This window comes from Geotrypetes seraphini, chromosome 12, assembly GCF_902459505.1.
Source record: "Geotrypetes seraphini chromosome 12, aGeoSer1.1, whole genome shotgun sequence".
In the NCBI taxonomy this organism is placed as follows: Eukaryota; Metazoa; Chordata; class Amphibia; order Gymnophiona; family Dermophiidae; genus Geotrypetes; species Geotrypetes seraphini.
Genome location: NC_047095.1, coordinates 40,248,425 through 40,262,158, shown reverse-complemented (window position 1 = coordinate 40,262,158; position 13,734 = coordinate 40,248,425). Strand labels below are relative to the sequence as shown.

General features: G+C 43.2%; 1 protein-coding gene across 8 annotated transcripts in view; it reads left to right on the top strand.

Moving 5' to 3' along the window:
• LOC117346428 (serine/threonine-protein kinase TNNI3K) overlaps window positions 1-13,734 on the top strand; it is a 278,321-nt gene that overhangs the window by 168,005 nt on the left and 96,582 nt on the right. For all 8 annotated transcript variants that reach the window (XM_033915962.1, XM_033915967.1, XM_033915964.1 and 5 more), the window contains 3 exons: window positions 10,118-10,170; window positions 10,444-10,496; window positions 11,842-11,974. In XM_033915962.1, the coding sequence (XP_033771853.1) occupies window positions 10,118-10,170; window positions 10,444-10,496; window positions 11,842-11,974 (239 nt within the window). The remainder of the gene's footprint in view (window positions 1-10,117; window positions 10,171-10,443; window positions 10,497-11,841; window positions 11,975-13,734) is intronic.

Genomic DNA, 13,734 nt, shown 5'->3' with positions numbered 1-13,734 from the left:
TTTATGCAATGTCACCTCAGTAACAACTATACAAAAATAGACAAATATTCCCCCTCCCTTTTTACTAAACTGCGATAGCGGTTTTTAGCGTAGGGAGCTGCGCTGAATGCCCCACGCTGCTCTCGACGCTCATAGGCTCCCTGCGCTAAAAAACTCTATTGCGGTTTAGTAAAAGGGGGCCATAGTGCAAAATATAGACAGCAGATATAAATTTTCAAAACGGACACATTTTGATCACTAAGTTGAAAATAAAATCATTTTTCCTACTTTTTTGTCTGGTGATTTCATGAGTCTCTGGTCCTTCTTCTGATCCTTCTTCTTTCTCTCTCCCCCTGGCTCCCCTCTTTATTTCTGCCTTTCTTTCTCTCTCCTCCTGGCCCCCCTCTTTCTTTTTGCCTTTCTTTCTCTCCCCCTTGACCCCCCTCTTTATTTCTGCCTTTCTTTCTCTCCCCTTGGTCCTCCTCTTTCTTTCTGCCTTTCTTTCTCTCTCCCCCTGGCCCTCCTCTTTCTTTCTGCCTTTCTTTCTCTCCCCCTTGACCCCCTCTTTATTTCTGCCTTTCTTTCTCTCCCCTTGGTCCCCCTCTTTATTTCTGCCTTTCTTTCTCTCCCCTTGGTCCCCCTCTTTCTTTCTGCCTTTCTTTCTCTCTCCCCCTGGCCCCCCCCCTCTTTATTTTTTCCTTTCTTTCTCTCTCCCCCTAGCCTGCACAAAGCCATCGTGCCGATTTCTCCACTTCCACGATTCTTTCCCTACCCTCACCCCCAAGCCAGCAGCCGATTTCTCCCTGCTCCTTCCCCGATGTCCTGATGTCCTGAACTTCATCGGGCAGCAGCAGCATTCACAATTCACTGATGTTGCCCGCTTCAGGCCTTCCTCTCTGTCGGGTCCTGTCTTCATGAAAACTGGAAGTAGGCAGGACCCGGCAGAGAACAAGGCCTGAAGCCGGCAACAGCAGCGAATTGTAAACGCTGCTGCTGCCCGAAGAAGGTAATGGAGCACCGAGGCAGTCCGCTTCTCCCCCCTCCCAGCCGAACCCCCGCTGACCCTCCTATATCCCCCCCCCCGTGAACCTTTCCGACCTTCCCAGCGAGAGCAGCAAACCTCCTTCGCGGCTTTCTCCTCCCTCTGCCGCGTTACTGATGACGTCATCAGTGATGCGGCAGAGGGAGGATAAAGCCGACGCTACTGGAGGGAGGTTTGCTGCTTTCACTGGGAGGGTCAGAAAGGTTCACTTGGGGGGGGGAGAGAGATAGGATGGTCAGCGGGGTTTCGGCTGGGAGGGGGGAGAAGCGGTCTGCCTTGGTGCTCCAAGGCCTGGCGCCATTACCTTTTTCGATAATGGCGCCGATGCTGCTTTCGCTGGGAGGGTAGGAGCGTGATAGGGACCTGGCCAGCTGTGCACCCCCCCCTAAGGCGGCACCCGGGATGGACCTCCCCCTCGCCCCCCTTGGTACGCTACTGCCCTGGGGAAACAGCCTGCAACAAGATCGCGCGATGCCAGAGATTTTTGCCTGCTTCGGCTGTTTCCTCCGCCGCGGTCCCGCCCCTCCTCTGACATCAGAGGAGGGGCAGGACCGTGGCGGAGGAAACAGTCGAAGCAGGCAAAGATCTCTGGCATCGCGATCTTGCTGCAGGCTGTTTCCAGACGCGACACCCGGCGCAGGGGGGGTAACTGGACCGGACCGGGAGCACCCCCTCAGGGCTTGGTACCCGGGGCGGACCTCCCCCCCCCCGCCCCCCCCCTTGGTACGCCACTGCTCTTCTATAGTTATGATGAAGCATTGCTGAGGATTTGGGTATGACGCCCAATCTTGATCTCTGGATGGGAGTTCTTACCTTAACTTTCATTTGTAGTTCTTGCTAATGTGCGATGTCCTTAGCAATGTATTCTCATGTCATGTTGTTTTATGGTTGAAAGTTCATGTTATATCAGTTGAATGCTTGTTTATGTTTTCTCTTGAAATGAATTCACATTTTTTAAAGGAACAGCTTTAAAAACACATGTTTTTTTTACTGGAAGCATTCAGAGAATATGGCTTGAAGCTCGATCTGATGATCTCTGTTTTATGGTTTTATGATTTATGGTCTTCTATTTTTATATTTTGACACATAATCTGATACTATTTTTAAGATAAATATGTGTTTATCTTCTTTTCCTATCAATATATTGGATTTCTTTTCAGTTCTTAAAAGTTTTATGCAAAGCACTTTGACCTGCTTTTACTAGACCTCCTTACCAATTGAGTTCTCTGCTAAGATATTGGGAGTCCTTTTTGATTCCTCTCTTTCATTTAAGGACCAAATAAATTCCTTGGTCATGAAAAGCTTCTTTAGTTTGCGAATGCTGAGGAAGGTTAGACATCTTTTTCATCACCGTCATTTTTCTATCTTAGTTCAATCAATTATATTATCTCATCTTGATTACTGTAATGCTATCTACCTCGGCATTACAAAAATTTGTCTTCATAGATTACAATTAATTCAGAATACTGCTGCGAAGCTGATCTTTGAAAACATAAATTTGACCATGTGACCCCTTTGCTTCAGAGTCTTCATTGGCTCCCAGTTTATTTTAGAATTCAATTTAAATGTGCTTGTATTTCTTTTAAAATTCTACATAGTATCTTTAATCCTCTTATTCCTTTATTTTGGAATGTTTACCGATTCTCCTTTGCAAGAGGTATCCAACAATTTAAACTCTCCCTTCCTTCTAAAAAAGGAATGATTAAAGAAGTCAAGATCTTCAGTCAATCTTTGGTTTTTAAACTCTCTCAACTCTGGAATAATCTCCCCTTTTTTTAAGGAATTTCATTTCAATTTTTCCATAAATCTTTAAAAACTACTCTATTTGCCAAACATTTTGAAAATTAATTCATTTGAAATTTTGCTATTATCTTCTATTTATCATTTGTAAATCATTCCCTGTTTATTTAATTGCTGTAAACCGAGTCGAGCCTTCTCAGAATGATGACTCGGTATACAAAGTTAAGCTTTAGTTTAGTTTAGAATAAAGGGGTATAGAAAATTTAATAAATGATAAACATCAAGCTATAAATTCTGCAAAATTAGCAGTTTGTTATATAGTCTGCAATTATGCCTGTTTAAATTAGCTTAGTTCACATCATGATACGGTATCTGAGATTCAAAGCTGATCCCATTCTCACCTAAACTAAGGAGGGAGTGGGACAGAGCTAGGGTTTCTTTGCCCCCTCCTCCACAATGTATATATTGGCACCCCCCAATTCAACATCTCATCTCCCTTTTCCTACACTCTCTCTCCAGTCAGCATCTCATCTCTCCTCCCCGTCCCCCAATACAGCATCTCATCTCTCCTTCCCTGAATTTTTTTCCTGCCACAGCTGCAAGCACCGCTCTACTGCCTCTCCACATGAAATGCAGGAAGGAACTCCAGTGCAAGTCTACAAACCCGGAAGACTTGCAGTGGTATTTTTGCAACTTAGTAAGAGCTGTGTCTAGCATGCAGAGGTAATTGAGTGGTTGAGCGGTGCTCATGGCAGCTTTTACTTCCCCCCCACCCACCCACAATGCACGTTTTATTGTGCCAGTCCTGAATCTCAGTAGAGTCTCCAAGGCTTTGGGGAACTTGACATCTTAGAAGACTTTATTATAATTTACTCTGATGAGGAGTTCATATGGTAATTCCATTTAATTCTGTGAAATCCATGGACTCAAGATGGTGAAATGAATTTTGAATAAACAATGTCAAACGAGCACTGTCATTCTGTTCTCAGTGGTGAACAAACAGAAGTATGATAGAAAGAACTCTGTTTGCGCTATCCACTTGGCAAACAGAGTTAACCACAAAACAAATCTTGTAATTCACCTGTATAGCCCGAGTGATTATGGAACAAATATAGAAGCCTTAGCTGGTATCCTATGCTCACTCCTCCCTTGACGGTCTGTAGTTTGCTTTAGGAAAGGTCAAGGTCTTTCAATTTATTAAAGCTCCCAGTTGCCATGGTTTCTAAAGCTTTCACTGAAATTGAATACCCATGGCAGTGCTAGAACGGAGCTTATACACATCTTGTGCCATGCTATTTGAATTATCAGATATCTAAGAGAGATTTGCTTATAAACCAATTGCTTCAGTAGCTATGATGAGATTTAAAATGAAATTTAATTCCTTTGTCTGCTTTCTATGTGTCTCTGTTGCATAATTCCTCTGCAAGTATCAGAAGGATTGTAATATAAGGTGCACATAGATTCTCTGTATTTTATGATACCCTTGGTTAAATCAACATGAAAGTTTATTCAGATATGATTATGTACATAAGTTACTTTGACTTTTAATTTCCGCGGTTCTACTAGACATAAGCAGGGCTATCCTTGCAGATGGGCAAACCAGAATGATTTCCCTGACCCATCAGGTATCCACAATTAATGTAGAGGACAATTTTCAAAGCTTTCTCGTGGGTAAATAGCTGTTTTCTCACAGGAAAAGCCCAGTCAAAAATTGTTTCTTCATCCCCTAACTGCAGGTAAAAACACCTCTGCTGCAGCAGTGAGAGTTGGGTAGGTCATGGAATGTAAAGATTTTGCAAGGTTTTTCCATCATGAAAGCTCCACATTGACTTTCAGTGGGTATATTAGTGCTTGCTTCACAGTAGAGAGTTGCACGGGGACAGAAATCCCACCCATCCCCACCCGTCCCCACCAGGATCCTCTCCGTCCCCACCCGTCCCCGCCAGGATCCACTCCGTCCCCACCCATCCCCGTCAGGATCCTCTCCGTCCCCACCCTTCCCCGCCAGGATCCTCTCCGTTCCCACCCGTCCCCATCAGGATCCTCTCCATCCCCACCCATCCCCGCAAGGAATAATCTCCATCCCCACCCGTCCCCATAAAAAGCAGCAATTACTTCTGACAGGATCATCAATTCCACAGTTTCTTTTGTGTTTGCGCTGCTGTTTTCCTTGTGGATTCTCTTTGGTGGAACCCTTTTTTTGTTTTCTGTTCAGGTAATTAACTTATAAACCCCCTCTTTTACTATATTATATGGACGAACCCTGCTTCCAAAGCCTTCCATCCCCGTGGGAGTCCTGTTGGCTAGATGGGGGTCCCCGTGGGAGTCCCGTGGGTTAGGGGGGATTCCCGCGGGAATCCATCCGGTGTGCCCCAAGGCTCTCCACTATCCCCATTGCTCTTCAACGTCTACATGTCCCCACTGGGCACGAAATTAACCCAGCTGGGGATAAAACTATTTAGTTATGCAGATGATTTTACGATTATCATCCCATTCACCAATTCTGTCTCCGAAACTATTCCCAAAGCTTCAGAAGCTATAAACATGATGGAACAATGGATGACAAACTTTAGGCTCAAACTTAATTCAGATAAAAGGACTTTTTTCATTGCTTCACCACATCCACTTGACATTAAATCACCCCTCTGTATCAATAACCTTAGTTACCCTATCCAGCCCTCCATAAAGATACTAGGTGGAAATCTGGATCAATGCCTAACCATGAAAGACCAAGTAGACTCCTTAATCAGAAAGGTATTTTTCACTCTCTGGAAACTCAGATCCCTTAAAGCTTATTTTGTTACATCGGTTTTTAGAATCCTAGTCCTATCCCTCGTACTAAGCTTGCTTGACTACTGTAACATCGCCTATCTGCCAATTTCCCAAAAAAATATGCGACGCCTACAACTGTTGCAGAATGCGGCAGTCAGACTAATCTTTGGACTAAAAAAATTTGACCACGTGACACCCTACTACCAGCAGCTACATTGGCTACCGATGAAGGCACGCATAAAGTTCAAATTTGCCTGTTTCTGCTTTAAAGCATTACACGGACTTGCCCCCAAATACATTACTGACCTTTTCTCCTTCTCAACCAACAGACACAAGAGAAGTTCATATTCCAACTTTGTTTCCTCCCCAGTGAGAGGTTGCAAACTGAAAAAACACCATAAATTCCTTCTCTCACACCAAGCAGCATCATGGGGTCAAGACCTAGAACAATTACTTTCGCCCTCTACTTATGAGGAATTTAGGAAACGTCTAAAACACACCTGTTCCTAAAACATCTTGACAACTGATCCACTTATCTCTTTCCTCTCAATAGCGACCTACTGTCCTTTTGATCACTTTTCTCCTCAACAATGAATTTCCTGTCTAATTACTTCTCTTTCTTCTTCCCCTCTTGAAGTCAGTCAATTTGTACCTTTGCTTAATCTTTTGTAAACCGCATAGAACTTCACGGTATTGCGGTATATAAGCTGTTATTATTATTATTATTATTATTACAGTAGTTGTTATGTAATTGTAATCTCTAATACACTGTTAAGAACATAAGAATAGCCTCACTGGGTCAGACCAATGGTCCATCAAGCCCAATAACCCATTCCCATGGTGGCCAATCCAGGTCACCAGTAGTTCGGGTTTAATAATCTATGACCCAGAAGTTTCATCTTGCCTATATGAGTTCATTTGAAACTGGCTAGATATTAAATAAATCAACGTTTCAGTTCAGTACCCACCCTTTTACTGGACTGAATAAAGGATGACGGCTCCTTGATACTGTACTTTTTCTGATTTGGTAGGCATTGTTTCCTTTCTTCAGCTTTCCTACCAGAAACATGGAAACATGACGGCAGATAAAGGCCAAATGGCTCATCTAGTCTGCCCATCCGCAGTAACCATTATCTTTTTCTCTCTCCGAGAGATCCCACGTGCCTATCCCTCTTGAATTCAGACACAGTCTCTGTCTCTACCACCTCTTCCAGGAGACTGTTACACGCATCTTCCACTCTTTCTGCAAAAAAGTATTTCTTTAGATTAATTCGGAGCTTATCACCTCTTAACTTCATCCTATCCCTTCTCATTCCAGAGTTTCCTTACAAATGAAAGAGACTTGACTCATGTGCATGGCTTCCAGTTTCTCACAGAATATCTTACAAAATATGCCTATTAACCCTTAAATTCCTTCTTCATAAAGCCCCGGCCTTCATCGATAGACTCTTAATCCCTTATCCCCCTACAAGATTTCTTAGGTCTAACGATCAGCATGTACTTATAGATCCCTCTCTCAAGGTTATCAATATGTGGTGACAATACATCTTCTCTGTAATGGCTCCACAACTGTGGAATTGTCTTCCTATTCATCTAAGGGAAGAACGCATGTTAGACCGATTCAAGAGTAAGTTGAAATGTTTTATTTTTAAAGATGCCTTCAACTGCTAGAACTCATGTCTTGAATCATTCCTTAGGGTCTGCCTTGCGACTTTCTTTCTTTTAATGGCTCCCTCCCTTTTGTCCATTCCCTTTTTATCTTATTTTCTTTAAAAAATTGTATTTCTTTCTCTCTTTCCTCACTATGCATAAGTCTTGTCTGTGGTTATAGGTGGCATGTTTTGTCCCCTTGAAAGTTGTATGGATTTTAGTTATGTACATCGCTTTGAAGTTTGATTAAGTGATCCATCAAATCTCAATTAAACATTGGAACTTGGATATCTTCCCTGTATATTCCTGTCTTGCAGGGTATTTCTCCATAGCGTCTTTTAAAGCATTCAGCCCAATATTCAAAAACCATAGTGGTCATGGTGTTTAAATATCTTGGACTAGATTAATTAATGGTGCCCAAATTTGGGCGCTGAGTTATTCTATAAATGCAGTGGCGTGCGGTGAGGACTTTGAGGGGATTCAGTGAATCCTCTGCTCTATAGCCCTGCTTTTTAATTTGTGTTTACTTTTTACTTGATGTAGTTTGATTTGTTGAGTCGGCAGCCTGCTCAAATTGTCAAATTGCATCAAACAAAAAGTAACCCCCCACCCCCCCATAAAAAACAGGGCTCATGGGCTAGAGATTCTCTGAACTCCCTTGAAAGCCCTGACAGGATTGATCTGAATTTGATTGGCTGAGCAGCATCTGCCTGTTGCCTGCTCAACCAATAAAATTCAGAGCAGTGCCGTCAAGGCCTTTAGGAGGTGGAGTGAATCCCCTGAAGGCCCTGACCGCACGCCGCTGTATAAATGGCACTTTGACATCAGTGCTGTTTATAGAATATTGCTTAGCACCGGGATGTGGACCCAGTTTTGGAAGCGAAAATTTATATCAGATGAAACCCGATGTAAATCCTCACGCTTAAAATTAGTCAAGGATCTCCCAAATTCTATAATACTAAGAGTGTGGTGTAGTAGTCAGAGCTACAGCTTCAGCACCCTGAGGTTATGGATTCAAATCCTGCACTGCTCCCTATGATCCTGGACAAGTCACTTAATCCTCCACTGCCCCAGGTACATTAGATAGACTGTAAGCCCACCAGGACAGATAGGGGAAAATGCATGAAGTACCTGTATGTAAACTGCTTTGAGTGTGGTAAAACTATAAAAAGGCTGTATACAAGTCCCAATCCCTTTCCCTGATGTCATAATGCCCCATTCCACCAATAACAGCCAACCTCATCAGTGATGTCACAATGGCTTCATTGTTCTATACTTGGCTCACTTCTGATATTGTATTGGAGGAGAGTGTGGCACAGTGGTTAGAGCTACAGCCTCAGTCCCAGGTACATTAGAAAGATTGTGAGCCCACCAGGACAGATAGGGAAAATGCTTGAAGTACCTATATGTAAACTGCTTTGAGTGTGGTTGTATTAACTACAAAAAGGCAGTATATGAGTCCCAATTCCTTCCCCCTAACTATGTGCATCTTTGATGAACTTCCCTGACCCATCCAAGCCCCTCCCATAGCTAAACCCTTTGTAGTTGTGTGCTGAAAAATTTATATGCACATTATTTTACAATAGCTTTTAGCAAGATATGTATGTAAATTCAAATTATCAGCAATTACTAACCAATTATTGGCGCTATCTGGCTCATTACTGAATTAAACTGCACACACCAATTGCATGCACAGTTGAGTGTCATTTCTTGTACTTGGGAGATTATGGGGCTCCTTTTCAAAACAGAAAAAAACATCTAAGTGGCATAAAGAGGCAGATGGACATTTTTCTCTCCAAACCTTTCCAATTTGGTATTTTTGAAACCTATTTTCTAGATGGATTTCTATGCGGTTTGTCTGCAGTTCCTCTGAATCTCAAGGGGGCATGTTGGAGGTGTGGTGTGGGTGGGATTAGAGCAGACTTATCACTTGGATGTTTTTCTACCATAATCAAACAGTTTAGAAAATGTCCACGGCGCTGATACCACGATCACGGCAGTTAATTGAGTTGACTCCAGTGGTTGGTGGCAAAAACCTGGAAATTAAATGTTGTGCCCTATCTAGTGACTGACATTGAAATTTATGTCTATTTTTAGCCGCTTTTAACATACCTAGGGTTACCAGATTTTCCGTTTGGAAAATCCAGACCCCCTTGACCTACCCCCCAGGCCTGCCCAGTTCCATCCATCCCCACCCTATCACGCCCCAGTCCCGTCCCCCCCAATCCCGCCCTGCCCCCCTCTCCCCGCTGCCCGCTCTCGTTGGGCAGGATGTACAGATGCGATGCAATGATGTCACATGCACAAGCATGTGACATCATCACGTGGCATTTGCTGCGGATGCCCTCCTGCCCAACGCAATGTGGAGGAAAGCTTTTCAAAACCCAGACAAAGTGCCGGGTTTTAAAAAGCCTCCAGACCCCTAGACATGTCCTCAAAAGAAAGACATGGCAAGGGAAATCTGGACTTCTGGTAACCCTAAACATGCCTTCCCTTGCTCACCCAAATGCCACCTAAGTGCACACTCACCTTCCACTATTGCATTTAGGTGTCTGTTTATAGCAAGTTTTTTTAACCTGGCGTTCATGGATGGGTTTCAGTGGGTCCAACCTGCTGCCCGCGCCAGTCTTGACTCTCCCTCTGAAGTCACTTCCTGGTGGAACTGGCATCAGAGGGAGAGCCGAGGCTGGCACGGGCAGTAGGATGGAGATGCTGCTTGTGCCAGTGAAGAATTCAAGAAAGGAAGGCACGCATGCGGCAGGGGGGCGGGCGTAGAAGAGGTGGGGGTGCGTGACCACCCTGAGCGCCTCCTACCCTCACTACGTCACTGTTTACTTGCCAATTAATGAATCTACCCTCTCATGGGTGCACTGGCAAAGGGCAGGCCTCCTGTGGCACCATCTTATTGAAACCTCTCTCTTCTCCCTTCCACAGCCATAATATTCTTTTGTATGAAGATGGCCATGCTGTAGTTGCTGATTTTGGAGGTGAGACTGGTTTTATTATTGTTGTTTCAGTTCCACATGAATTCCTGCTTCTACCTGACACAGTTAAAAGGTGTAGGCCAAGTCCTTGTCAAGTCCCAAAATACCCGACAAGGTTAACAAAGATAAAATCATTTGTGTTTTGTTATCAGCAAAGTTAAAATTAACAATAAATGTTCATAAGATAAAGTACTTTATAACAATACTTTGGAAAATTAAGGCTTTTGGATAAATACCTGCTTAATCACAAGAGCTTTTTTTTTTTTCCTCTTTCAGAATCTAGATTTCTTCAATCTCTGGATGAAGACAACATGACAAAACAGCCTGGGGTTTGGCTCCTTTATTTTCTATTACAATTAGCCCCCCAAAATAATATTTTACAATGATCAGGTATTGTCTGTGCAACAAGGGGTCCATTTACCAATTTGAAGTAAAATTTTGTAGTTATCACAGGTTAGCAGCCAAGTATAATAAACGTTACGTGTATAGTCTCTGTATAAATTTGGGGGTTTCCCCACAATTTGCCATGCACATTGAGGGGGAAATTCTATAAGAGGCGCCTAGATAAATATGTAGATGCCTAAAGGTATGTGCCTAACTTCCCCCCCCCCATCTCCCCCCTTTTACTAAGCAGCCCAGAGCGCTAAATGCTCCAACGCAGCTCTGATGCTCATAAGAATTCTATGAGTATCGGAGCATTTAGAGCTCCAGGCCATAATTGATTATTAGTGCCCAGTTATCTGTGCTAATTGGCTCATTAATCAATTAAATTGAATGCCGACATTCAGTTTGTACCCATATTTGTGCCCACAAGTGCTTCCACATTAACTCAGTATTAGCTAACGCTGCCATTCTCTCCCCATGACATGCCCCCCTCAAAAGAATATTTATTCAAAAATAAATAACATGAAGTCGGCCCCTAAATCTACCACTGAGTGAAAATTTAAAAATATGGGGTCCTTTTATTAAGGTGCGCTAACCGATTTAGCACGTGCTAAAGACTAGTGCATGCTACATGCTAAGACGCCCATAGGATATAATGGATGGCTTAGCATTTAGCGCAGGGGTGTCCAATGTCGGTCCTCGAGGGCCGCAGTCAAGTCGGATTTTCAGGATTTCCCCAATGAATATACATGAGGTCTATTTGCATGCACTGCTTTCATTGTATGCTAATAGATCTCATGCATATTCATTGGGGAAATCCTGAAAACCCGACTGGATTGCGGCCCTCGAGGACCGACATTGGACACCCCTGATTTAGCGCGTGCTAAATCAGTTAGCACACCTTAATAAAAGGACCCCTATATGATGTAACTTTAATTATCTGATGACATAGAGGGGGCTCCCTTTATAAATCTGTGGTAGCAATGCTGCTGTGGTAAATGCACCAAAGCCCATAGGAATTAAATAGGTTTTGTTGCATTTGCCATGGCAGCATCGCTACTGCGGCTTTGTAAAATGGGCCAATAGGTTGTAAAATGAACACCTAAGTAGCACCACCTTGAGTAAATCTCCTCATAAAGGTTGTTAATAAATCCCAATAAACAAATAAATATATAAGCAGGAAACTCCTTTTTTAGCACCTATTTTTACTCATGGAGTATCAGCGGGAAGATAGGATTTGAACGCCCAAGTTTCCACTAATGCTTTATGGAAATTCTCCTTGCTACCTAGAACCTGCGCTGGATGGCCCCTGAAGTTTTCAGTCAATGCACGCGGTACACAATAAAAGCAGATGTTTTCAGCTATGCTCTGTGCCTTTGGGAACTGCTAACGGGTGAAATCCCATTTGCCCACTTGAAACCAGGTAAGGTATTTTAAGATGTATTAGGATCCCAGATAAGAACATATGAATAGCCTTACTAGGTTAGACCAATGGTCCATCTAACCCGGTGACGGGACAAAAGCGCGCCAGACAAAACCGCGCCGACATTTCGGCACAGACAATTGCGCGCAAGACTCCAGCGCGCCGCTGTAAAAGTTAATTTTAAAGAACTCCAATGGGGGGTGGGGGGGACCCCCCCACACTTTACTTAATACTGTTCGCGCTGCCGTTGGGGGGTGTGGGGGTGCAACCCCCTACATTATACAGAAAACTTAACTTTTTCCTTAAAAATCAGGAAAAAATTAAGTTTCCTCTATAATGGGGGGTTCCAACCCCCCAAACACGCCCACAACGGCAGCGTGAATATTATTAAGTAAACTGGGGGGGTTCCCCCCTCACACCCCCCATCGGAGCTCTTAAAAGTAACTTTTCCGGCTGCACGCTGGAATCTTGCGCCCAATTGTCCGGGCTCAAATATTGGCGCGGCGTTGTCCTGCGCGCGAATGACTGTGAACCATCTAATCCAGTAGCCCATCCTCACGCTGGCCAATCAAGGTCACTAGTACCTAGCAATAACCCAAATGGTAGCAACATTCCATGCTACCAATCCAGGGCAAGTAGTGGCTTCCCCCAGACTATGGGCTTTTCCTCCAGAAAATTGTCCAAACCTTTCTTAAAACCAGCTATGTGAACTACTCTTACCATAACCTCTGGAAAATTCCCCCATTACATTTCATAAATAAAGAAACTGGATCTCTTAACTTCATAGTATGACAGTATTGAAAATGTTACATGTGTCTTATCCCATTCCATCGTTACTAACAGCAAAAATATATTGCAAAGTCTTACACCCAAAAAGCATAAATTATGATTAAATAAACTCCCTGAAAGGAAAGGTATTTTAAACAAATAATTACAACTCTTGTTTTATTCATAATAGAGGATACATTTTTGAACTCAAAAATTAATTTTTGTAAATGCCAATATATTAAGCATCAGGAAGTCCTCTTTCATGAGTGTCTTTAGTGGCACTGTCGTGGCTGCCTCAAATTCCCGAATCGATTCAAAACGTTTACCTTTCATGGTCATTTTGACTTTGGAGAAGAGCCAGAAGTCGCACGGTGCCAGATCCAGTAAATAAGGTGGATAAGGACACACCGTTTTTTATTTGACAGAAATTACCGTACCATAAGCAATGTGTGACATGTGTGGCATGATGGAGGATGAAACCATTTGCCCATTTCTCAAGTTGTTTTTATGTTCAAATCTGTTGTTAAAATGTTTTGGAATGGAAACATAAGAAATGTTCAGATCCTCAGAAATTTTGCTAATAGTCAATCACCTGTTTGATCAAATCATTTTGCTTACTCTTTCAACATTCTCTCGGGTTGTTGATGTTGAAAGACATCACGATCTTTCCTCGTCTTCAACAGATTCAGAGCCATCACAAAATTGCTCGAACCACTTGTAAGCTATCTTCATGGTCATTTCGTGTGTTTCTTTAGCACTTTTTTTGCAGTTTGAAACAAAATTTCGTGTTAATGCGTTGTTCGTTCAATTTACAGCACACTTTGAAACACACATTTTCTCTCAACCATAGCTTACGACCGACTGACTGCGCCAAACAAGTTGAAACTTGTCGCACAGTGTTACTAAGGTTGGACGAGCCGCTTCCCACATTGAAGATCTCTACCTTTCCGCAGTGGTTGGAACTACAGGCTCAGCACCCTGGGGTTGTGGGT